The 25,585-nt window shown below is 53.3% G+C and overlaps 2 protein-coding genes across 2 annotated transcripts in view; both read left to right on the forward strand.

The window, feature by feature from the left end:
- Positions 1 to 12,537, forward strand: part of LOC144944083 (cullin-9-like) — a 36,285-nt gene extending 23,748 nt beyond the window's left edge. Inside the window, exons 29-43 of the mRNA XM_078872148.1 lie at positions 181 to 386; positions 1,789 to 1,926; positions 2,873 to 3,022; positions 3,286 to 3,390; positions 4,021 to 4,278; positions 5,717 to 5,860; positions 6,881 to 7,045; positions 7,183 to 7,346; positions 8,156 to 8,249; positions 9,258 to 9,332; positions 9,928 to 10,038; positions 10,302 to 10,419; positions 10,920 to 11,053; positions 11,183 to 11,283; positions 11,786 to 12,537. Coding sequence (XP_078728274.1) covers positions 181 to 386; positions 1,789 to 1,926; positions 2,873 to 3,022; positions 3,286 to 3,390; positions 4,021 to 4,278; positions 5,717 to 5,860; positions 6,881 to 7,045; positions 7,183 to 7,346; positions 8,156 to 8,249; positions 9,258 to 9,332; positions 9,928 to 10,038; positions 10,302 to 10,419; positions 10,920 to 11,053; positions 11,183 to 11,283; positions 11,786 to 11,990 — 2,168 coding nt within the window. The 3' untranslated portion in view covers positions 11,991 to 12,537. The remainder of the gene's footprint in view (positions 1 to 180; positions 387 to 1,788; positions 1,927 to 2,872; positions 3,023 to 3,285; positions 3,391 to 4,020; positions 4,279 to 5,716; positions 5,861 to 6,880; positions 7,046 to 7,182; positions 7,347 to 8,155; positions 8,250 to 9,257; positions 9,333 to 9,927; positions 10,039 to 10,301; positions 10,420 to 10,919; positions 11,054 to 11,182; positions 11,284 to 11,785) is intronic.
- Positions 12,538 to 14,401: 1,864 nt separating this feature from the next.
- On the forward strand, positions 14,402 to 24,324 carry MAD2L1BP (MAD2L1 binding protein). Its single transcript, XM_078872149.1, has 2 exons — positions 14,402 to 14,664; positions 19,399 to 24,324. The coding sequence occupies exons 1-2, from the start codon at positions 14,512 to 14,514 to the stop codon at positions 19,912 to 19,914; spliced, it is 669 nt and encodes a 222-aa protein (XP_078728275.1). The 5' UTR covers positions 14,402 to 14,511; the 3' UTR covers positions 19,915 to 24,324.
- The last annotated feature ends 1,261 nt before the right edge of the window (positions 24,325 to 25,585 follow it).

Here is a 25,585-nt window from a genome sequence, read left to right on the forward strand (position 1 = left end):
GACAACATGCTCGCGAACACCCACGCACATAGCATGCACTACACGCTTACGCAAACCACCTAAACCCTCGTGCAGCGTACGCAATAAACCCCATTCGCCCCACACACACGCTAAACCCGACTCACCCCACACACACAGTAAACCCTACTCGCCCCACACACCACACGTGTGCGCCGTTAGGGGTGCTGCGGATTAACGAGACGGCCCTGGAGGCGATGAGCTCCAGCGGCGATGGGCCCGTGTCGCTGCTGCCAGCGCAGACGTACCCGGCGAGCGAGGAGCTGGTGACGCGCCTGCTGGAGCGCAAGAAGAACGTGCTCTCCTGCGCCATCATGCATATTCTGAAGGCCGAATTGGAGCTGCACATCGACCACCTCGTCCACAAGGCACGGCGTTTTCGGCATCGCCTGTAACCCGGCGTGGCGCGTGACGGGGCTGCGTGGCGGCGCCGCAGCTCCGGAATTGGATCCGGAATCGGAACTTGTGTGTGATTTTGTTGGTCGGGTGTCGGATGTAGCAGCCGCCTGTGCGTGCTCTGCATCGTCGGTCTTGTTTCACGCTGGTGTGACGTCGGAGCTGCGCATGCGAGTGTGTGTGTGTATGTGTAGAGAATCTATCGAAATTGAAAGAAATACAAAATAATTTTAACCGTTCGGATAGCTACCGACTTTGTGCTGCGTGGAAGCAAATCATCAAATAATACTTTGTTTAAATGCATGCCTATACAGGGCACCATACTTCAAAAAGGGATTACCATTGGTATGGCTATTTTAATACACACAATGGACAGGAAGGACAAGATCAAAGGACTCGCATAATGTGCTTGCATAATGTACGTTGGCTCCTGAATAACCCCTCCGCCCACTTTGTGCAAGAGCGCAGAAGTTTGGTCACCACATCTATGCCTCTATATAAGGAACGAAACAGGTGGACTTATAAATCTCCTGATTAAGCTAGTTGTAATTACTGGCAAAACGTCGTACTCAGATTGTAAATGTTGTGGCTTGGCTCTCCAACACACCGGTGTGCTGTCCTAGTGACGAATTGGCCACGTTCTGTTTACGTGACAACCCTTACTAGTTGGCTGTGTCGGGTGATTGTGGGTTTTAACGACACATTTATATATTTACGCGATCTAACCCCCAAAAAAATGTCTTATGGATGAAATTGGTCGCGAAAGCCTCCTGCGTGTTAAATGTGTGTACTGTGCTGATGCGGGGTAGAGGACGGTTAGCACGTTGCACTACGAACCTGGCGGCCCGAGTTCAGTTCCCGCTCGTCGCCTACGCCAGTGACAATTATTTGAACCGGTCCTGGGCCTCCCCTAGGTCGACTCAGCCTCTAATGAGTACCAGATGAAATGTGTAAACATCACCACTGGGGAGACAAATGTCGCCGGGAATGGTGTTGGCCACCCACCCGCTCGTGTACCGTGCCAGCTTTCATAGGTGCGCGCTAACAGCACTTGCCCCCAACAGTCTGGTCAGGCTGTTGTGTGGGGGGAGTCGTATCGTGATTGGCACGCTCTTGCTATCAACCCGATGACCCGAGTTCAAGTTCCGTTCACGACCAACATTCGTGACGAATATCTGAACTGGTCATGGCTTCCAGTAAGAACCATCTGGTATGATCTGTGAATACCACCACTGCGGATACAAAGGCGGTCGGGCATGGTGCTGGCCACCCACTCCCTTGTGTGTGGTGGTGGCCTTCATAGGTGATCACTAATAGCGCTTGCAGCAGCGTGCTGTCGTGGCTATATGGAGGATCTTTTTTGCGCGGGCCCAGGTGGTGGAGGTGTGTCAGAAGGGCAGTCTGGGCGGTCGCACCTTCGCACGCTTCACCTGCAGTGCTGTGGAGGTCAGCTGGTGCATCGAGCGCCTGCTGCACAAGGGCTACCTTTGCCGGGAAGACGACAGCCCGCAGGTGTGTGTCTGTTCGTGTGTTTGAGAGAGGAGCGGTAGTGCAGCGGTTGGCGTGCTGCGCTACGAACTCGGCAACCCGAGTTCGATTCCCGCTCGCGGCCAACACCAGTGATGATTATCTCAAATGAGTACCTGGTGCGGTGTGTAAAAACATTGCCACTGGGGAGACAAAGGCAGTCGGGTGTGGTGTGGTGTTGGCCACCCAACCCCCTCGTGTGCCGTGCCAACCTTCATAGGTGTTCGCTAACAGCACTTGCCTCAACAGAATGTTATAAGGCTACATGGGGGATCTTTGTCTTTGTTTGAATGGGGCAGAATTGAAGATCCTACTGCCAAACCTCTCCCGGTGGCAGTGGGCGATTTGATGTGGATCACATCTGATGCACGAGTGGCGATGATTACGAGACGAATGTCACTGAACAGAACGCGTCGTGAGCAGCCGCCCTTTATATGCACTTTTACCCGGCGGAATGACAAATGTTCATTCAGTTCTTGACTGGATATCAAAATTCGACTTGACCCTTTTAATTGTGAGGCGACCCCGTGTCTGTAGAACCGCATGTGATCGTTACGTCACTCAGCGGTCGTCCCGCAGCGATTCCGCTCCTATACTAGCCACGTGTTCCTGTCCACGCGCACACGAGTGTGAATCATCAATGTCGATGCTTTTGTTACTAAATTTGACAGAGAATGGGTTTTAAAAGCCATTTCTCCCAGCTGACTTTCTTCCAGGAAGTATATTTCACATTGATATATGTTCGAGCCCTGTATTCAATTTCTTCTGCAATGCAGTTGTTTTAGCTTCGATTTCTATTTGGTTCGTTATTGAACTTGTTTTTCAATGATTGCTTTTGTCATTTTGGTGACCCATGTCACTTCTTGCAAATGCTCTCTTGAGTTCTCACCTCCCTAGTTATTACTTGAAACTAGTCCCTGGCAATGTGCAGGTGCTGTACTACGTCCCATCCGACCCCGCCTCGCCGGACAAACGGCGTGCCTACTCGAGCTGGCGACACCTCGACACGATCAGCAATCACGGCCGCGCGGGCACCGTGGCGCCCTGCCACGCACCTGGTGACGCCACCGTCCCCAAACAGGCAAGGGGGCGCAACCGCGAAATGGCTCGCTCCTCTACACCTCCCTCCCCGTCATCCCTCCTCCCTCCTCGTCTTTATTGCCCCCTCCCTCTCCTGGAGCGAGCGAACCCTGCGGCTCCTGTGGCTGCACCCGCACTTAGCCGCCTTAAGCACTTCGGTGAGCAGCCTGATGCCGCCAGGTTGTTCCGCGTGGGGCTGCACGATGGGGGGTGATGGAGCGTGCGTGTGTCCGTGCGTGCGTCTGTTGTGTGGTCGCGGTGTAGGTGGTGCCCCAGGTGGAGGTGGCACTGAGCTCGCGGTGGCTCAGTGCGGGCCGCACGCTCTCACAGGAGGACGTGAGGCGCCTCATGACCGGCGGCATCGCCCAGGTGCGGCTCTCTCCGCCCCTGTCTCCCCCCCACGCCACTCTTCTTGGTCTCTGGAGTTGCGCCAATCCTCGGGTTCCTTTTCCGTGCAAAAGCCCATCATGTTTAACTTGGAACAGTGATTACTGTTGCTGTACAAAGCAAATATTTGGCTGAAGGTGGAATCCTGCTGCTTTCACAACTGGGCTGGAGCACCCAGTTCCTCACATGTTAAAATCCAGAGTAAAGCAGCAGTCCAGGTGATTGTTGATCCAGCACTGGGTCGGCTTCCTCTCTTCTATTACTTTGACCATGGTTACTGTTCTCATCGATTCATCCATCCATGCTGACAACTCTGCCTAGCAGGCTGTTTCATCTCATCCCCACCATTCAACCACCACACACACTTAACCTCGCACCCCTCCACTTGGGAAATCCCATCGTTTCTTTTCCCAAGCTCTGACAATAATAACCGTGCTCTACTCAAGCAACACATCAACTCTTGTCTGTTCAAACTTTGATTGTGCTTTTTGTTGCTGGCACGCTTAATGTTTTCCGGGCCTTTGGGCCTGTGCTCGTCATCTCTTTAAACGACGATTAACGCATCTGCACCGCCTCTTCCTCCTCCTCCTCCTGCTGCTGCTCGCCACGCAGGTGCAGGAGGTGCTGGGCCTGAGCGTGACCGTGGCCGAGCACCTGCTGGTGCACTGCGGATGGAACATGGACGTGCTGCTGCAGCGCTTTGCGGAGGCTCCCGTCGAGCTCATGCGCGCCGCCGGCCTGGCCGTGCGCAACGCGCCGCCCCCCGCCCCGCCGCCGCTGGCCCCGGCGCCCGCCGACACCTGCCCCGTCTGCCTACTCACCACGGTGGACCACATCGCGCCGCTCTGCTGCCGCCACTCCTGCTGCAAGGTGCCCCGTCGCACTCGGATGCGCACAAGACGAGCGCCGAATGCGTGCCGCTTGTGTGTGTCGTGTGTCGTGCGTGGCATAGGGGATGGGATGTGATGCTGTGTGTGTGTGCTGTGCGTGGCATAGGGGATGGGATGTGATGCTGTGTGTGTGTTGTGCGTGGCATAGGGGATGGGATGTGATGCTGTGTGTGTGTGTATGTCGGTGTATTGTGTGGAGCGGTAGTGTCGTGGTTAGCGCGGCGCCGCTACGAACCCGGCGCCGCGAGTTCGATTCTCGCTCGCTGCCAACACCGGTGGCGGATATCTGAATCGGTCCAGGGCCTCTCTATCGAATCCGTCTTAAATCAGTACAGGAGTCCCCCACTATCAGTTGCCTCATTATGCTTATACTATGCTAATGAATTGGGAACATTTTCGTGTAAGGGTAATGTTTCGCATGTGTTAAATATGGTGTTTATGAGTGACGGTGTCTGTTGGGCAAGAGCAGTCGTGCAGCTGTTTAAAGACCTGCGCTATGAACCCGACCACCCAGGTTTGAGTGCCGCTCACGGCCAACACCGGTGACGATTATCTGCACCAATCCTCTGCGGCCGGGCATCGTGCCTTCATCAGTGCTCGCTAACAGCACTTGCCCCAAACAGTCTGTTACTGGACTTTTGTGAAAAAGAGTTTTTCATAGCTCTCGGATTTTTCCAGATTCTGATTCTGAGGGCTGTACGGGGGGGATCTTTGTCGGTTGGGAGTGGTGGCGCAGTGGTTATCGCACTGGCGCTATAAATATCCCTCCACGATGTGGAGGGATTCTCCTGCACTTGGCGGACTGAAACTGACCTCGACAATGTGTACCTCCACTGCTCACCCCAAGAGGCCTCAATCAGCAAAGCCCTTCAACCGTCTCTGGGAAGTTCTATCGAATGATTTGTTTTTTTATTATTAGTGAAAATGTATGTTAACTTATAATCGTATGTATTTTTGTGCACTCTATGACATTAAGTCACGCAATTTTGATTTCAGAATTATCGGCTAGGAACACAACCCATTATTTTAACATTATGCCTCTGTGAAATTCGCATTCGTTTGAAGTCATTTAGAGTTAAATATCATTTCCCAGCAACGCATCTCCTAGGTATAGCGGGGGATTCCTGTACCTGGTGCGGTGTGTGATAGAAATCAGTGCTGGGAAGACAAAGGTGGTCAGGCATTGTGCTGGCCACACGACCCTTTCGTGTGCTGATTACAGGCCTTGGCAACTAAGAGCACTTCATGTCAAACAGTCAAAGGATGCCCCCAGTGGCAGCTGTCCCTGTGTGGTACAGGATGACTCGGCACCAGCCTGTAGCCAGGCTATAGCCTGCCAGTAGAGGATGGTGATTGCTGAAGGTGACTGGCACCACCACGCTGGGTGGTCTGCATGATGGATCTTTGTCTTTGTGCAGTCGTGCTGGAGGGAGTATCTCTCCATGAGAGTGGAGCAGAACATGGTGACGAACTGCAAGTGCCCCATCTCGGAGTGCCTGGCCCAGCCGCCACCAGATTTCATCCGCAGCATCCTGGAGCAAGATGCCGAGGCATTGGCAATGGTCGGCACCACGCGCACGCATGCACACATGCATGCACCCATGCATGCACACATGCATGCACACCTGCATGCACGCACTTGTGTGGGCACCATAATGAGCACGGGCTCTCTACTCGTACCTAGGCCGCTGCTCCATTTCATGTTTCTCTGACCTTGCAATCGGCCTCCTGCTCAAGTCACGACTGCTTCAGAATGAAGCAGCGAGCCTCTGCTCCCCCGCTTGCACGATGACAACCACGCTGCTATGCTCGTGTCGGAGTCCGTGCCGATCCCGTTTTTGGATTGAGTCCAAGATTTCCAGTGACGGTCTTCAAGATTGTTTGTAGGGTGGCACCTGAGTACTTTACCCCACGCATTGCTCTCGACTGCCCTGTGCATGCTCCTGGTGAAGCCGTGAGCAAATCTGCCAAAGCCTGGGGGGTGGGGGAGAGGTCATTCCTTAGGGTTTGCTGCTCCCCTACCATGGATCTCTTCACCACCAGAGCGCGGTGCATCGCGTGCTCACTCTGTCAGTCTTGACTGAAGATGGCTTTGTCCCTGAAGCCTCTGCACCTAGGCCATGTTAAATACTGCAACTGTTGTTGGGGAACTACCCTGGTTTAACGGGCAGCGCACTTGACTCGCAATCCAGAGGTCGCCATTTCGATTCTGTCTCCCGGCACCTCTATCCACCCAGCAGCATAGATACATTCACCACCGTCGATCGAGAGGTCATGTGTGGTGGGATAAAGTGTGGGAACTCCCACCTCTTCCGACACGTTTGGTCAGTTGGAGAACAGTTGGCCAAATGCTTTCCAGAGCTCGCTCTCGTGGATGCCCTTCCGCCAGCAGTGGCGTGAATCGGTTATTGCAGGGCTGCACCTTTACTTTCATTCATTTTTTCATTTAAGTATAATAATGACATTTGTCCTCAAGGGCCATGGAGACACTGGTTGTGCGTAAATGCTGCAGACACAAGAGTCTCACTGCGCAGTGTGGTACTCACGGTTTGACCCAGCGCATGCGCTTTGCCCCGCCGCAGTACAATCGCGGGCTGGTGCGCTGCTACGTGGAGAGCTGCACCAACCTCACGTGGTGCACCAACCCTCAGGGCTGCGACCGCATCCTGTGCACCGACTCGATCGGCCACGCTGGCACCTGCGCCAAGTGCCACTGGAGCTCCTGCTTCTCCTGCAACTTTCTGGAGGTGTGGGGACGTGGAGAAACGGGCACGAGTGTGTGGGTAGCGACTGGGCATGCGGGTATTGATAGCCGTCTTGGCCTTCCGGTGGAATTTCTCAGGTTCAGCAGCAATCGTTGTCTTTGTGATTCACGTGTGAGCAGGCGCACTACCCTGCCAGCTGTGGGCACATGTCCCAGTGGATGGACGACGGCGGGTACTACGAGGGCATGAACTCGGAGGCGCTGAGCAAGCACCTGGCCAAGCTCATCTCCAAGCGTTGCCCCAGCTGCCAGGCGCAGATCGAGAAGAACGAGGGCTGCCTCCAGTGGGTACCACCACCGCTGTGGCCATCGTCACTGCGACCGCCACCGTCGTCATCGCTTCCATCGTTATCACCGCTACCACCAAGTCCACCACCGTTAATGTCATCATCATCACCACTTCCAACATTATCGCTCCCATCACTATAATCCTCATCACCGCTACCACCTCCGCCATCATCACCACTTTGTTCACATATGGGCAAAATACATTAATCTGACATTACTGGAGTCATGTAGGATAGGTACAGAATGCCACTTCCCTGTGTCTCTTATCCCTTGAATACGAATTACTTCGATACCAATTACTTTGAGCTGTGTCATTTAGTTGCCAAATTACAAATATAATTACATTTCATATTTAATTCCCTTTTTTAATTACTTTATTTAAATACTTCCCCCAGGGTAGCCTCTGTATGATTGTGTGTGTTTTGCGGTTGTATGTGTGGGGAGCAGTAGTGCAGTGGTTAGAGCGCTGCACTATGAGCCCGATGACCCAATTTCGATTTGCACTCGCAGCCAACGGCAGTAATGATTATCCTAGGCCCTCCCCTAGGGTGAGTCGTCCTCAAATAAGTACCTGGTGCGGTGTGTAAACATTACCACTCGGGAGACAAAGGCGGCCGGGTGTATTGCTGGCCACCCACCCCCTTGTGAGCCGTTCCGGCCTTCATAGGTGCTCACTAACAGCACTTGCTTCTACAGTCTGTTGAGGTTATACGGAGGATCTTTGTTATATATGTGCATACTCATGTATGTTCCCCAGCAGTCTGTTGAGGTTATACGGAGGATCTTTGTATGTGATCGTGTGCAGCATGACTTGCGCCAAGTGCAACCATGGTTTCTGCTGGCGCTGCCTAAAGCCCTGGAAGCCGACCCACAAGGACTACTACAACTGCTCGGGCATGGTGCGTGTGACGGCACGCTGCCTTACTCACACGGCCCGCCCTCATCACCTCCTCTCCATCAGTGGGATTGCACGTAGCAGTAATCATCACCCACCCCCCCAACTGGCAGACTAATGCCCGCTTGCAGGCCGGGCGCTGAGTCACCTTGTGCCCACAGGGACAGCTGCCGCGGGCGATGCCTTTTACGCGCGTGTTGAAGTGAGATGTGATGTAAGCCGCTTATCGTGTGTGCAGCACTCCTAGATGCGCCGGCAGCTCTACCACAAACACATTTTCATGGTCATCGTTAATTAATTTGGCCCCATCGGTGACGATTGGGCCAAATTAATTTCTGCCGTCTGTCTCCTTCCCTAGCCAGTCTGCCTCGTTCAGTCTCACTCCGTGTTCTTCCAGATCTCCACTGTCTCTATGTCCGCTGCTCGGACTTGCTGCTCGTGTTTTGTTCCGCTTGTGTGTGCGGCATTGGCTAAGCCCCGGATCCTGTCCCAGCTCCCTCCCGTAACGAAACCCAGCCACTGTGTCTCTTCTCTCATTCACTCAGTCCAATGAAATCGTTTGCACTTCTTATATCAGTGTCTTTATATTGGTTGTATTTGAGTCTCTGCAGTCGATGAACTCGAAGGATCCTTGTCAGCCAACCGATTTTGTCCACTAAGATCCTGCCTTCGCACGGCCCCATGTGTGCGCGATTACCCACAGGCTGTGTCGACAGAAGCGTGGTAAATATTCTTGTGTTGTTGCTGGCTGGAGAGTTTTTTTCAGGTAATTTTTCCGCAATTAATTTCCAAGTGTGCTACAGGCATCCTTCAAATTGCACAGAACAGTGCAACGGTTCCTGTTTAGAGAACGGCCCACGAAAGCGGACATCACAGAGCACTACAGTCAAACCGATATGTCAATTCTTAACGCTGTAATCTAGACAACTTGACCTGGCCAATTCAAGAACCAACGATAACGTGGTGCTTTTCTTGTGGTGGCTGGAGAGTTGAGGTACCTGTTCTCTCGCAGGTGAGCCGTGCGGCCAAACAAGAGAAAAAATTCCACGATTACAACGAGATGTGCATTTTCCACCACCAAGCGCGGGTAAGAGGGAGTGTGTGAACTGGGGTGAGGTTGGATGGTGTGGGAATGTGGCGGCGCCCTGGTTGCATCGCAGCGTGAACAACCAAAGTGCACATAAGGACGTGTCATGGCCAGGGCTGGATTTCAGCCAGGTCGGTGACGCGTCAAATATGTTTGTACCCAGTACACCACATCCTCCATCGTTATGGCTGTGGTTACTTAGCACATGTCACCTTCACAATCTACCAGCGAAGCAGAACATATTCGGTGAAAAACTAAGCCCTGCTTGCAACTGGCGTGGGTGTAGCAACTGAATAAGCTCTTGCAATATCTTGTAAATTTCTGAACATGATTCTGGTTGATGCAATTGCGGGCTTCCGGGTTGGGCTGTATGTTGAGCATTTCTTCTCTCCAGCTTTTGCCACACTCTACTTAACCACGGTCATCTTGAGGAGTTGATTTGAAGACGTCCGCAGTAGTGCGTGGAGAAAATTTGAGAGAAGAGATGAACAACACGCAGCCCAGCCCAGCAAACGGGACTTGGATCACAAGCGGCTAAGAAAACTCGAGATTCCTTGCAAGTGTTTAACACTGACCGTGTGCGTCCCGGGGACAGGAGTTTGCGGTGAAGCTGGCGGCCAGGGTGGCAGCAGCCAAAGAACATCTCCCGCTGCACTCGCTCGTGTTGGTCACGGACGCCTGCAACATCCTCGTGCAAGCCCGCAAGGTAACGAAACCTGCCTTACCTCCACCCGTTCCCATCTCTCCCTGTCTCACCGACTCTCCCCACCTCTCCACGACTTTCCCGGTCCTCACCGTCTCTGCCTGCCTCTCTCCGTCTCTCTCCACCCCTCCCCATCTCTTTCTTCGCATTTCCACCATCTCTCCCGCCTCTCCCCGCCTCTCACCGTTTCTCCCTGTCCTCGCCGCAGTGCCGGTCAAAGCTTCCAAAGTGAGCACTTGCGTGTATGTGTGTGTGTTTGTTCCCAGGTGCTGTCCTACTGCTGTGTGTATAGCTATTACAGCCAGGAGGCTGAGAAGATGACCTCGCTAGAGCAGCAGATGCACAACCTGGAGTTAAACACTAACAGCCTGCAGGTTCTACTCGGTATGTGCATGCGCACAGACACACGTGCGCACGTCGCGGATTGCAGAACCAGAAATAGGACTCCTCCCACTCGCTTGGAACCCTCACGAATGATGCTGTAACTTGCCTTTGAGCTATGACGCATTGTTTAGTGCACTCCACTATGAACTAGGTGACTTGGGTTCGATTTGCAGCCACAGCTAATATCCGTGGCGAGATATAACCCAATTCTGGTCCCCTGCCAGCATCACCCACCCATACTAACTAGCGTGATGAAGTATAGTCGTCACACCCTCATGACCGGCATGGCATGGGGGGGGGGGAAGTGGGGCCCTTCGTCCAGCAGGGTATTGGCAAAAGGTTGGTAAACCCACCCATGGGCGCTTGAAGCCGTGTGCCGCCCTGGTAGGGGTACGCGTGTCACACGAGCGCGCGCACCCCCGCTGCGGTGAGCTAGTGGACGACGGCCATTGCAAGCGCCCGCCACTGATCCGTGCGGACGCGACGCTGGCTGTGCACAGAGAAGTCGCTGCTGCATTGTACGGAGTTGGCGTGGTGCGTGCGACTGCTCAAGCCGGTGCACCTGGCGCTAGGCCGCACCATCATCGGACGCATCCAGGAGCGGCTGCTCGCGATTCTGCACGCGTCCACACAGGTTCCGCCACTCGCTCACAGCACCCCACGGCATGCACATCCTCGTTGTTCCCGTCCTGACCGCTGTGGCCACTTCACGCGTGTTTGTTCGGGTTGCGTGGATGTCTCTGCTTTGTGTGTGACGCCACAGGATTTTAGAGTCGGGCTGCAGGCCGAGGGCTCGGCGACAATGGACCGCGATGGGGAGTCGGCCCCAAACGCGGAGAACAGAAACCTCAACATCACCATAGAGTACGTTTCCTGCGACACAGACGCGCAGTGATGGTTTCACTTGCGACTTAAAACTTGGAGTGTGTGCACGAACTTCACTCGTTGATTCCTCCACCCATTGTTGAGGACTTGTTCAACCAGCCTGACTTGCATCTCATTCTGTGTTCAAACATCATACTGCAAATGACAACAACACACTCATCTGTTCACACACCCACTCACTAACTCAGGTAGCAACATTTATTTTGCTGCACTCACATTGTTCCACTTTGGAATTCCCTCCCATTATCTATTTTCTTTTGCTCATATAATAACCGTGCTTAATTAAAGAAAAGTGTCAACTGTTATTTGTTAGAACATTGGTAGTGCTGTTTGTTGCTGTCCATGTGACGTTTTATGCCTTTGGGCCTGTGCTCAGCAATTTGAGTGTGGAGTGAATTGGATGCACGCCAGTCTCACGCACACAGGCGGCGGACTGCCCCCTCGTGCTTGCATTGTTGATGTGGAGATTTCGTCATTGCAGGTGCACGGAGGCGGAGACTGAAGAGGGTGGTGGAGACGACGGGACGGGCGAAGAGGGGGAGAACGACGAGACTTGGCGCGAGCAGTTTGAGTTTGGGGACACGGAGGACGACTTCACGGACGAGGACGACGAGGATGAGGACGACACGGACTATGTGGATGGGGACGTGATGTTCTCGGGCGAGGAGGATGACTTCTTTTCCTAAAGATGACCATGCGTGCCACCACAATCACTCCGCGCCACTACAACCACCCGCATTCACCGCCACCGTGCACCATCGTGCACCACTGTCTCTCGCGACACTGCACCTTCCGCACACAGCGCGACCCAAGCCATTCCATGGCCACCCGGGGGCGGCCCTGCGTGCGCTTCTTCTTACACTTCCCGTGCTCGTGTCCGTTTCCCCGGCTCTGCCGGCCGCTCCTCGTGGGGGATGAATCCCCGTCGTGCCCCGCGCCATCGCTAGGATGGCCCCGCGCTGCGCCCAGCAGCAGGCCCGTGTGAGCCCTGCTGTTGAAGGGGCGCTCGCTGCAGCTTTGAGTTGTTTTCGTGTTGGCTCGGTTGAGGAGCCATGCACTTGTTGTTGTGAACATGCGGAGAAATGCAGCTGCACCTGGCCCCTAGGGCCACGGACACACGAATCAAAGAACGTGCACAGTTTAACCTATACGAAAATTTGAGTTTGGAAATATTGCTGAATATTTTACACCATTAAAGTGTAATATTTTAAAAAATAAAGTATATGACGAGTTGGTCTCTGTGTCCGTCGTTTCACTCCTGGACTATGCTACTGTGTTTCTTAGGATTAAGTTTGTCATGATCCCAATAATTGAGTATATTTGGTATTTGCGCCCTTTCTATTGCGCAAGGCTGTTGCAAATCTTTAATGTCCTCCATGAAACGGACGGCTCATTATTATTTACGGTTAATGCACGCATCTGGAACCAGCGTATATGGTGAGATAGGATGGTTCGCAAGATTCGTCCCCATGCCCAGGATCGTCCATCACAGTGGAGGGAGATGGCCAGGCCTGCGATGTCATTTTACAGGTCCGCAGACATGAGACTTACCGTCGCAAAACGGGACCCTGTGCAAGGGTCTCGTAGTGTCACGTGACGGCTGCGTGCGAATGTGTGAAATCTGCCACCATAGTGTTTGAAACTTGTTTGGGCTTTTGGTGTAAGCAGATGTGGTCCCTGTACCACTCTGTCTCCACTAAACGTAATGGGAGTGTTTTCATTGCAGCAGGATATATGTTTAATCGATCACCACGCTCTGTGAATAGGTGTCATCCTCTGTTTTGTTCAGTAAAGGTCAAGTGCCAGGAATTGCAGAAATAAATAAGTTGACAAATTGCAACGAGTCCTTCGTACCTCAAATGCCAGACCCACGTCAATCCACACTTCCAAATTTCTCACCCTAACCGCCCTCAACGCTTCACCCAAATGTCCTTCCCCCTGCACCTCCGATTAGCACGGTTGGCTACGTACGGTGCGAAAGAAATTCAGCATAATACATGACCTAGCCACAATCGTCCCCAAACTCGGTCTGACCTCACAACAATCACACTGACCTCTTCACCACAAGCCTAATCTCTAAAGGCAAGCCCGAACTCCAGCCCATCGGTCAACGCCTTCCACAACGCATATATTTCTTATCATGATTGTTTACCGACTCGAGACCTTGAACACCATCGTAATCTCAACTTGTAAGACGCCGCTGAGCAGTATTCACTCTTGCCGACAGAAGGCGCGAGGAGGAACCACAGACGAGAGGCTGAGCCGGTGCCAACAAATAGCCCCGCTATCTTCTGTGACGGCGTTATCGGCCAATTCATGAGCGTTTACCTCAGGGAGGAAACGAGCACCCTGGGGGAAAGCCCTTCCACGCAGATGGGGCCCGTGGAAATCCACAGTTTTGCTGTGCAGCGCCGCCTCCTGGCGAGCCAGGAGGCGGCTCATTGTCGAGACACCCAGGGGGGAAGGGAGTTGCGCAACGTCCGCGTGCGATGATCCACCAACCCTGGCTGCCTGCACATCGCTGGATCACAGCCACGGTGGGGGGGGCTGGGTGGGAGGGGTTGCGTGGGGGGTTGAGGGGAAGGTTCAGGGGTTGGGTGAGGGGGTTTGAGGGGAGGGGGTTGGAGGGATGGGGGGTGAGGGGAGGGGTGAGGGTTTGAGGGGAGGGGTAAGGGGGTTTGAGGGGTTGGGAGAGGGTTGAAGGGAGGGGAGGTGAAGGGAGGAGTTTGGTGAGGAGTGAAACTGAGCAGGACCCTCTGGGCAGTGGTGGCGATGCACCAACCCCTCCCCTCAACTCCCCCTTACATATTCATATTCTTGATTCTTTCGGTAAAGTCATGTAGAAGGGAAATAATAAAATAATAAACATTTTACCGAAATAACCAAGAATATGAATCCCTGCAGTCACGAAAGCTTTAAGTCGAAATTGAACCCCCCTCACCCCTCCCCTCAACCCTTCCCCTCCCCTCACCCAACCCCCAACCAAACCCCCCCCTCACCTAAGCCCCTCCCCTCACCTAAGCCCCGCCCCTCACCTAAGCCCCGCCTCTTCCTCCCGTCGTGCCCTTTTCCGGTGCGTAGACCACGTGACGCCGTTTTGAACTGGGGAGCCAGCGGAGGCGGGCGAGCGAGGGGAGCGAGAAGGAGAAGAAGGAGGAGGAAGAAGAAGGAGAGAGGAGGAAGAAGAGAGTGACGGCGGCGGCGGCGATGTGTGCGCAGCGCTGCGAGGTGACGGTGCGCGGCGCCGTGAGCCAGCGGAGCCTGGGCGCCCTCGTCTGGGAGATCTTCGCTCACGCGCTCTACCAGCGCGGCCAGCTGCCGCTTCCCTACCCGCAGCTGCTGCACTTCCACAGCCGCCTGGTGAGGGAGTGGTGTGAGGTGGGGGAGTGGTGGGGTGAGTGGTGGGGTGAGTGGTGGGGGGAGTGGTGGGGGGAGTGGTGGGGGGAGTGGTGGGGTGAGGGAGTGGTGAGGTGGGGGGGAGTGGTGTGAGGTGGGGGAGTGGTGGGGGGAGTGGTGGGGGGAGTGGTGGGGTGAGGGGAGTGAGGAGACGCAGGGGCTTGCGGGTCAGGTGCTTTGGGGTTCAGGGGTTTGGTAGTATAAAGGGGTTCTGGGTTGGAGTGTTTAGGGGTGGAGTGTTCAGCGGTAGGGTGTTCAGGGGTGGAGAGTTCAGGGGGTGGAGTGTTCAGGGATGGAGTGTTCAGGGGGTGGGGAGTGTTCAGGGGGAGGAGTGTTCAGGGGGTGGAGTGTTCGGGGGGTGGAGTGTGCGGGGGTGGAGTGTGCGGGGCTGGAGTGTTCAGGGGGTGGAGTGTTCAGGGGGAGGAGTGTTCAGGGGGTGGAGTGTTCGGGGGGTGGAGTGTGCGGGGGTGGAGTGTGCGGGGGTGGAGTGTGCGGGGGTGGAGTGTGCGGGGGGTGGAGTGTTCGGGGGGTGGAGTGTGCGGGGGTGGAGTGTGCGGGGCTGGAGTGTTCGGGGGTGGAGTGTTCAGGGGGTGGGGAGTGTTCAGGGGGTGGAGTGTTCAGAGGGTGGAGTGTTCAGGGGGTGGGGAGTGTGCAGCGGTGGAGTGTTCAGGGGGTGGAGTGTGCAGCGGTGGAGTGTTCAGGGGGTGGAGTGTTCAGGGGGTGGAGTGTTCGGGGGTGGAGTGTTCGGGGGTGGAGTGTTCGGGGGTGGAGTGTTCGGGGGTGGAGTGTGCAGCGGTGGAGTGTTCAGGGGGTGGAGTGTTCAGGGGGTGGAGTGTTCAGGGGGTGGAGTGCTCAGGGGGTGGAGTGTTCGGGGGTGGAGTGTTCGGGGGTGGAGTGTTCGGGGGTGGAGTGTTCGGGGGTGGAGTGTTCGCGGGTGGAGTGTTCGGGGGTGGAGTGTTCGGGGGTGGAGTGTTCGGGGGTGGAGTGTTCGGGGGTGGAGTGTTCAGGGGGTGGAGTGTGCAGGGATGGAGTGTTCAGGGGGTGGAGTGTTCAGGGGGTGGAGTGTGCAGGGGGTGGAGTGTGCGGGGGTGGAGTGTTCAGGGGGTGGGGAGTGTTCAGGGGGTGGAGTGTTCAGGGGGTGGAGTGTGCAGGGGGTGGAGTGTGCAGGGGGTGGAGTGTTCAGGGGGTGGAGTGTTCAGGGGGTGGAGTGTTCAGGGGGTGGAGTGTGCAGGGGGTGGAGTGTTCAGGGGGTGGAGTGTGCAGGGGGTGGAGTGTGCAGGGGGTGGAGTGTGCAGGGGGTGGAGTGTTCAGGGGGTGGAGTATGCAGAGGTGGAGTGTTCAGGGGGTGGAGTGTGCAGGGGGTGGAGTGTTCAGGGGGTGGAGTGTGCAGGGGGTGGGGAGTGTGCAGCGGTGGAGTGTTCGGGGGGTGGAGTGTTCGGGGGGTGGAGTGTTCGGGGGTTGGAGTGTGCGGGGGGTGGAGTGTGCGGGGGGTGGAGTGTTCGGGGGGTGGAGTGTTCTAGGGGTGGAGTGTTCGGGGGGTGGAGTGTTCGGGGGGTGGAGTGTTCGGGGGGTGGAGTGTGCAGGGGGTGGATGTGCAGGGGGTGGATGTGCAGGGGGTGGATGTGCAGGGGGTGGATGTGCAGGGGGTGGATGTGCAGGGGGTGGAGTGTTCAGGGGTAGGGTGTTCAGGGGTGGAGAGTTCAGGGGGTGGAGTGTTCAGGGATGGAGTGTTCAGGGGGTGGGGAGTGTTCAGGGGGAGGAGTGTTTAGGGGTGGAGTGTTCAGCGGTAGGGTGTTCAGGGGTGGAGAGTTCAGGGGGTGGAGTGTTCAGGGATGGAGTGTTCAGGGGGTGGGGAGTGTTCAGGGGGAGGAGTGTTCAGGGGGTGGAGTGTTCGGGGGGTGGAGTGTGCGGGGGTGGAGTGTGCGGGGCTGGAGTGTTCAGGGGGTGGAGTGTTCAGGGGGAGGAGTGTTCGGGGGGTGGAGTGTGCGGGGGTGGAGTGTGCGGGGCTGGAGTGTTCAGGGGGTGGAGTGTTCAGGGGGAGGAGTGTTCAGGGGGTGGAGTGTTCGGGGGGTGGAGTGTGCGGTGGTGGAGTGTGCGGGGGTGGAGTGTGCGGGGGGTGGAGTGTTCGGGGGGTGGAGTGTGCGGGGGTGGAGTGTGCGGGGCTGGAGTGTTCGGTGGTGGAGTGTTCAGGGGGTGGGGAGTGTTCAGGGGGTGGAGTGTTCAGAGGGTGGAGTGTTCAGGGGGTGGGGAGTGTGCAGCGGTGGAGTGTTCAGGGGGTGGAGTGTGCAGCGGTGGAGTGTTCAGGGGGTGGAGTGTTCAGGGGGTGGAGTGTTCGGGGGTGGAGTGTTCGGGGGTGGAGTGTTCGGGGGTGGAGTGTGCAGCGGTGGAGTGTTCAGGGGGTGGAGTGTTCAGGGGGTGGAGTGTTCAGGGGGTGGAGTGCTCAGGGGGTGGAGTGTTCGGGGGTGGAGTGTTCGGGGGTGGAGTGTTCGGGGGTGGAGTGTTCGCGGGTGGAGTGTTCGGGGGTGGAGTGTTCGGGGGTGGAGTGTTCGGGGGTGGAGTGTTCGGGGGTGGAGTGTTCAGGGGGTGGAGTGTGCAGGGATGGAGTGTTCAGGGGGTGGAGTGTTCAGGGGGTGGAGTGTGCAGGGGGTGGAGTGTTCGGGGGTGGAGTGTGCGGGGGTGGAGTGTTCAGGGGGTGGGGAGTGTTCAGGGGGTGGGGAGTGTTCAGGGGGTGGAGTGTTCAGGGGGTGGAGTGTGCAGGGGGTGGAGTGTGCAGGGGGTGGAGTGTGCAGGGGGTGGAGTGTTCAGGGGGTGGAGTGTTCAGGGGGTGGAGTGTTCAGGGGGTGGAGTGTGCAGGGGGTGGAGTGTTCAGGGGGTGGAGTGTGCAGGGGGTGGAGTGTGCAGGGGGTGGAGTGTGCAGGGGGTGGAGTGTTCAGGGGGTGGAGTATGCAGAGGTGGAGTGTTCAGGGGGTGGAGTGTGCAGGGGGTGGAGTGTTCAGGGGGTGGAGTGTGCAGGGGGTGGGGAGTGTGCAGCGGTGGAGTGTTCGGGGGGTGGAGTGTTCGGGGGGTGGAGTGTTCGGGGGTTGGAGTGTGCGGGGGGTGGAGTGTGCGGGGGGTGGAGTGTTCGGGGGGTGGAGTGTTCTAGGGGTGGAGTGTTCGGGGGGTGGAGTGTTCGGGGGGTGGAGTGTTCGGGGGGTGGAGTGTGCAGGGGGTGGATGTGCAGGGGGTGGATGTGCAGGGGGTGGATGTGCAGGGGGTGGATGTGCAGGGGGTGGAGTGTTCAGGGGTTGGAGTGTTCAGGGGTGCAGTGTTCAGGGGGTGGAGTGTTCAGGGGTTGGAGTGTTCAGGGGTGGAGTGTTCAGAGGTGGAGTGTTCAGGGGTGGAGTGTTCAGGGGGTGGAGTGTTCATGGACGGAGTGTTCATGGACGGAGTGTTCATGGACGGAGTGTTCATGGACGGAGTGTTCATGGACGGAGTGTTCATGGACGGAGTGTTCAGGGGTGGAGTGTTCAGGGGTGGAGTGTTCAGGGGGTGGAGTGTGCAGGGATGGAGTGTTCAGGGGGTGGAGTGTTCATGGACGGAGTGTTCGGGGGTGGAGTGTTCGGGGGTGGAGTGTTCGGGGGTGGAGTGTTCAGGGGGAGGAGTGTTCAGGGGGAGGAGTGTTCAGGGTATGGAGTGTGCAGGGGTGGAGTGTACAGGGGGTGGAGTGTTCAGGGGGTGGAGTGTTCAGGGAGTGGAGTGTGCAGGGGTGGAGTGTTCAGGGGGTGGAGCATTCATGGACGGAGCGTTCAGGGGGTGGAGCGTTCAGGGGGTGGAGTGTGCAGGGATGGAGTGTGCAGGGGTGGAATGTTCAGGGGGTGGAGTGTGCAGGGGGTGGAGTGTTCAGGGGGTGGAGTGTTCAGGGGGTGGAGTGTTCAGGGGGTGGAGTGTGCAGGGGTGAAGTGTTCAGGGGGTGGAGTGTGCAGGGGTGGAGTGTTCAGGCGGTGGAGTGTGCAGGGGTGAAGTGTTCAGGGGTGGAGTGTGCAGGGGTGGAGTGTTCAGGGGGTGGAGTGTTCAGGGGGTGGAGTGTGCAGGGGTGGAGTGTTCAGGGGTGGAGTGTGCAGGCGCAAGGTCACTGATTTGTTTAGACCTGACTGACCCCAGGTCGTGTGTGGAAGCGGAGCGGCTGTGTACGCGAGGGGAGGACACGAGGGGGCGACATTCGACATGAAATTAAGGTTTTAATAATTTAGGTGATGTTTATACAGTAATAGAAATGGATTTGTATATAAAAAGTAAAGATACATTTTATCATTATGCCCAGTGTCCTTCACGTGTTAGATGAAGCTGTACCCATGGAGTACAGTCGCTGAACTACAGCATGGTGGCGAGGTTAAATGTTGGATGTGGTGATAGTCGATGTTGCTGCTGATGATGTTAAATGTGATGGTGGAGGTGAATGTGATGATGGATAATGTGTGTGCGGGAGGTGTCTGTTGTTGGATATAGTGGTGGTGATAGTATGGTGTGACAGGTGACTGTTGCGATGTTTGTGGTGATGATGATGGTAGAGGTGGATACATGACGTGGGACACGACGTTATAATGCTGGACGTGACGTTTATAATGTTCGCAATTGCATCTCAGGACAGCAGTTTTGTTAGTGATTGAAGACCGTGGCTTTCGGCCTGGTGTGACCGCCTCCCTCCCCTCCTCCCTGCAGGCAGAGGTGCCCCCCAGGTTAAGGCAAGAAGCACGCACGCTGACGGCCCTACACGAGCTGAGAGGCCACCTGGAGACGCTCTTCTCCCTGTCGCACGTGCCCCGGGTCCTCATCCTGCTCGGGCCGAGCCCCGTGTCGCCGCTTGAGCTCTACGAGCTGGACTTCCATGAGCTGGCGCTGGGAGGCAGCATCGATTCACTGTGCCACGCTCGCTACAGCCGCCACGTGTTTCACTCGCTCTTCGTGCAGGATGTGTTTGGCGAGCCGCGCACTCTGCCCGTCACCTCGGCCACACTGCTGCTGTGGGCGCACAGGGACTGTGGCGTCGACTGGTTCAAGCCCAAGCTCAACTACAAGCCGCCCACCCGCGGGAGGAGGGTCGTCGTCACGTTTAGCAACAGCCTGGAGGAGCCGCTGGACACGGCCCTCGGCCAGCCGCGCGAGGACGACTGCGTGTGGTTCCAGGCCCCTATGGCCATCAAGGGCGTCCTGGACAGTGGGTCAGGCCAGGGTTAGAGGGGCTGATGGTCGGGACCAGCAAGGCCAAAATTCTAGGGATGCTGCAAATTTTAATGTTACTTATTTCAATATTATATCTGAACCGCCTTCCTTACGGTCAATCAAGACAAACTATTAAAGATTCTGCCGTAAACGTATTTATCCATTCAATTGCCTAGTCTCACGTTTATATTTGGGGCAGTGCGAATTTACGCGCTACGTGGTTTTAATTTCAGAGCCGCAGTTTCACACAGGAGAGTCTCTGATTCGCAACTTGTGCATCGGCCGTTTGCAACTCGCATGCTTCGTGTGGCTCCGGGTATGTGCTGCCCCATTGTTCCCATGGCAGATGGAAGCCAGGGAAGTCGAGCTGGAATGTGGTGCTTGCAAGGGTGTCCAGGGTATGGGGACACTATAGTACATCGTACGATTCAAGGTCTGCAATAACACAAACATTTTTGTTCCCGGGTAGTAAGTGTTATTTCCGAATTGCTTATGCCTCAAAAGTACAGAAAACGGCTTTAATGACCAGGACAGTGATATTTAGAAATTTACCTATTTTCCAGAACTTTCCAGATAGTCAGTGCTAAGTAAACTTGGAGTAACTTCTAGAACATTCTAGAACTTTCCAGTAATATAAATAATAGTATAAATACAGGGGCCTTCAACCCACCAGTTCAGTTTAGTTCCAGCTGTGGATACATATCTGCATTTTCTGAGATGGCATCAAGAGGCTGCAAGCATCCGGCAGACGCATTTTGCTATGTCTGTGGCCAATTTATTAAAACGAGCGAAAAAGTACTCTGTGGAAGCATCTGCTAAGATGTGTGAGGCCTACAAGGCATATTTCGGCATGCCTGTTGGGGATCAAGACAAATCCTGGGAAACTCATTTCACCTGCAAGCAATGCAAACAACTCTGGAAGGTAAGATGGACAATTGTTCCTCAGAATTTTATGTTATAAAATTTGTTACAATTTTTTAAATTGTAAAAGTCAAATTTTTCAAAATGTTTTACAATTTTCAGTGTTATTTTAAAAATATATCATACTCGCGGGGAAGTATCCGGCATTGCCCGGGCGAAAATTTTATTTCAAAACTTCTCTTAAAAACATTACATACACAGATACTCAGCTATTTTGAAAGCCCGGTGAGCCGTTTGCCCATTTGTCCACCAACAAATTATAAGAGGCTTGCAGAAGTCCAAAAAGTTAAGAAAGTGGGGAGTAAATAGTTGATATGAAAGGTTTCCGAAAATTGTCGACCCCCCCCTCAAAAAAATGTTTTACCCCCACGTAGGTATATATACCTACACACCCTACATACAACAGTAAGTGGTATCTATTGACTAGTATCTACCGACTGTACAGTAGTATCTACTGAGCCAGTCGTAGCTACTGACTATAGTAGTATTTACTGACTGTAGTAACTACTGACCGTAGTAGTATCTACTAGCCATACAGTAGTATCTCCCGACTCTGTAGTAGTAACTACTAACTCTATAGTAGTATCTGCTGACTCTATAGTATCCACTGACTCGTAACTACTAACTCTATAGCAGTATCTACTGACTCTATAGTAGTATCTACTGACTCTATAGTAGTATCTACTGACTATAGCAGAAGCTACTTACCGTAGTAGTATCTACTGACTGTATAGTAGTATCTACTGAATGTAGTGGTATATATTGACTGTTTTAGTATCTCCTAACTCTGTAGTAGTATCTACCAACTCGATAGCAGTATCTACTATCACTCCAGCAGTGCATACCGACTTTGGTGGTACCTGCTTTAACTACAGCAGTGCATACTGACTGGTGCTACCTGCTATCACTACAGCAGTACATATAAACTATTTTAGCACAAACTACTAACTTGACAGAGTGCCGTCGTGAGGCCTAGTCCCGTGCAGAGCCCCCGGCCTCGCCCAGCCGGCCGAGGTGGCACCGTGGCAGGCTGGGGCTGGGCCGCTACCCTCCCCCCGCCATCCCCCCGCCCGCTCTACAATAATAGTACCTAAGCGCTATAATATTAGTATCTACCAATCCTATAGTAGTAAGTGCACACATTGGGGTGGGGGGGGGAGGATATGACACTTTGAAGGATTTACCTCCGCGTTGTGTGTATTTTTTGGGCATTTTTTACGCGAAAGAAAAAATCCCCCCCTCCCAACGAACGCGTGTTCGTTGCTCGGGGCAACCCCGGTCAGCTTTGTCGCGCATGCGCAAAGTTTGTGCTTTGGTCACAAAAGCAAAGTTTGTGGGGAATAATAGCCATTTTTAAATCCTTTATATTAAGTTTGCTTGCTTGCTTACGACCGTGCAAATCTTTCGGTCGTTTTTTAACCCACTTCCCGTGATCCAATCGAGCTGACATTTTGCACACAGACTCGTTGTGCGTGACAATTTCTTTTTGTGAAAAAAATTTTTCAAAAATTTTACACTTTTTAGGTAATTTTTTTTTTATATTTATTTACCTATTGCTTAATGGTGGCAGGCAATCATCTGACCCATAGGTGGCAGCCATCTCAAGCCAGAGGACGAGATGACTCTAGCCGCCCATTTCAAAGACCAATGTGGGCTGGGTTGTGGCGCATTGAACACGCATATAAAGGATTTATAGTGAAAAACTTAGTTTTTACGGGTTAATTTTTATACTTTATAGGCATAAGAAATTACGAAATAACACTAACACTACCCAGGAACAAAAATTGTGTTACATAGTGGAATCGTATACTCCATTTATAAAATAACATCACATTGTGATTATCTTTACTGATTATGGGTTTTAAAATGTTATTTTCTGATTATTTTGTGAGATAAACTTTGTTATTAAAGTTGTCAATTTGTAGCGTTACCCACAAAATTGGTGCTTTGCAAAATGTTAGGCAGAGCAATTGAACAGTGCTGGTTTTCATGATAATGTTTAATAGTTCATGTATTTAATTGTTTTTTTCATTTTACCGAAAGCATATACATGGTGAATGTTATATGTTGAAAAGTTGTAATGATTGCAAGACTCATAGGCTCATGCTGGATGAACTGCAGTGGAAAGAGTTTGCCGGTCTTTATTGGCACTGGAAGCCATCAAGGGTATAAAGACTGGCAAGGCAGCAGGCATTAAGACATCTGCACTAAAAAGTTAAAGAACGTTGCACTAACAACAAGGGATTGGCTCTTGAGAATGTTACATTCCTGTGCTCATACCCAAGATACGGAAGATTTGTTGTCGCGTTTCCAAAGCCAGGAAAAGACCCATCTGACCCTAAGAGCGTCTGACCAATGTCCTTGCTCTGCGACCTCTTCAAACTTTTTGAGAGACTTATCTTGAACCAGCAATCACCTATACTGGAGGAACAACTCATTCCAGAACAATGTGATTTCCAGCCGTGCAAGTCCTGCACTGGCCAGGTGCTAAACCTCACCCAGTCCATAGAAGACGGTTTCGAGAACAACCAAATCACTGGTGTCGCCTTGGTCAACTTATCAGCAGCATATGACACTTGTTAACCAGATAATTCTCCTTTCAAAGATCTACAGCATGACAAAGTACCACCACTGAGTCGGAATAATTCTGTAACTGCACGAGGAAGGACTTTTGACTTTGATGGATGGAAACAATAAGTAATATTTAAAATACTTTTAAAAAAACACGCTTTAATGAAATGTAGTGTACGAGTAATGGCAAAACTCCACGAATCCAGGAAGTGGCTCCGAAGCTTGCCATAACGTAAGGGACTGTGGTGATTTACAACCAACGTGAGTTGAGCGTGGACAATTAGACCAAAGCCGAAACATAACATTAAAAAGATGGTTACATTTTTTTAAATGATAGAATATAGTATTGTCATCAGTATGACATAAGTATACCAAGTTTACAGTCGATATCATATTGGGAAGTGGGTTAAAATTTAGTTACAAGATTTGAGGATACGACAACAACAGACAGTTAAATAAAAGCGTGTAAAAATAATCGGCACTGGAAGTACAGCAAGCTCAACAACACAGTGAGGGTTATGCAATTACAAGTTACGGGAAACTGATGTCGCAATAATCTTCATTTATTTCATATTTACGTCTCATCTCAAAATATAGCAACTCTACACAAGATGCTGCCTTTAGGGGGAATTCTAAATTAAATCGTGGTCATCCGCGTCAATATATGTCAACATGAATCCTTAAGTATTTTGTAATTATGAAATTGCTGTGTATATCGTCGGTTTGTGGCCTGTGCAATCTGCTGGACTCTCGTTACGTGATTGTGAAAAGGGAGTGAGTGGGTGGTGCTGTGTGATCTGGGGTGTGGCTGATGTTGATGTAGAGTCACAACTTTATTTTTACATGGGTGACCGTGTTGTCCATGATGGTATACCGTGTGAGGATATGCAAGGGAAAGGTGCCAAGTTTGTGGAAAGTGAATAAATGTTTTGACACCGAATCGTCAATGTGCACGCAAGAATCCCGCTACAACCCAAACACATTGTTGAGGAAATGCTGTTAGCAAGCACCTATTACGGGGTTCGCAGGGGGTGGTGGAGCCAGCACCATGCTCGGCCACCTTTGTCTCCCCAGTGCTGTGTTCGCACCGTGCGGGGTGCTCATTAACGTTTGCAGTGACTGAGTATTTTACTGAATACTTTCAAGTAAGCTCTTATACAGTACGAATTGGAAACGGCAAAAACTAATCTCGACGTTTCAGCTGCTTTGCCTGCAAGTAATTACGAGAGAACATAAAACATGCAAAATCAACGTGTGTTAAATCCACAGACCATACTCAATCCGTGGTGTGTTAAATGTTAGTATTTGGGTGCTATACATTTCCACATACGCCACTTCGTTGAGCCATCATTCGTGGCCAGGTGGCTTTTGAAAAAGAGCTTTTTAACTCCGTAGACCTTACCTGGTAGAATAAAACATAGTTTTAAATCGTATTTTTAGAGTCGCTGCTAAACCCACAGAATATTCCATCTACAGACCATACCCACCCGACAGCGTGTGTTCAATCCACAGACCATTCCCAACCCATGCAGCGTGTTAAATCCACACACCATGTCCAACCCATAGCATGTGTTAAATGCACAGACCTGTGTTCAATCCACAGAACATGCCCAACCTATAGTGTGTTCAATCCACAGAGCATGCCCAACCCATGTGTTTAAAATCCACAGAGCATGCCCAACCACAGCTTGTGTTACATCCACAGAGCATGTCCAACCCATGGCGTGTGTTAAATGCACAGACCTGTATTCAATCCACAGATCATGCCTAATATATAGCGTGTTAAATCCACAGAGCATGCCCAACTCATAGCGTGTTAAATCCACAGCATGCCCAATCCACAGCGTGTTAAATCCACAGAGCATGCTGGCCTTAGAGAACACCGCTCGAGCACGCGTGTGCCACTGCTGTCGAGTGCCCGCCACAACAATCCATCCCCCCAGCCCTCCGCGGGCTGGCTGCCACACGGCACAATGGAGCCGAACTGCGGCGAACAAGTCGCCCAGTGGGGCCCGGCGAGCCCGTGTCCCCGGACTGCTCGCGGCCCCGGTGAACAACACAAAGACCCCGCGAGCTCGAGCCACGATGACCGCCGGGCGTGTGGCTTCGCTTCACGCGAGCCGTGCTGCGGCTGCTTCTAGAAGTTCTCGAATGCGTCCTCGATCGGGGTTCTTAGGGTTCGCTGTAGCGGAGT

Source organism: Lampetra fluviatilis, chromosome 33 (assembly GCF_964198595.1).
Source record: "Lampetra fluviatilis chromosome 33, kcLamFluv1.1, whole genome shotgun sequence".
NCBI lineage: Eukaryota > Metazoa > Chordata > Hyperoartia > Petromyzontiformes > Petromyzontidae > Lampetra > Lampetra fluviatilis.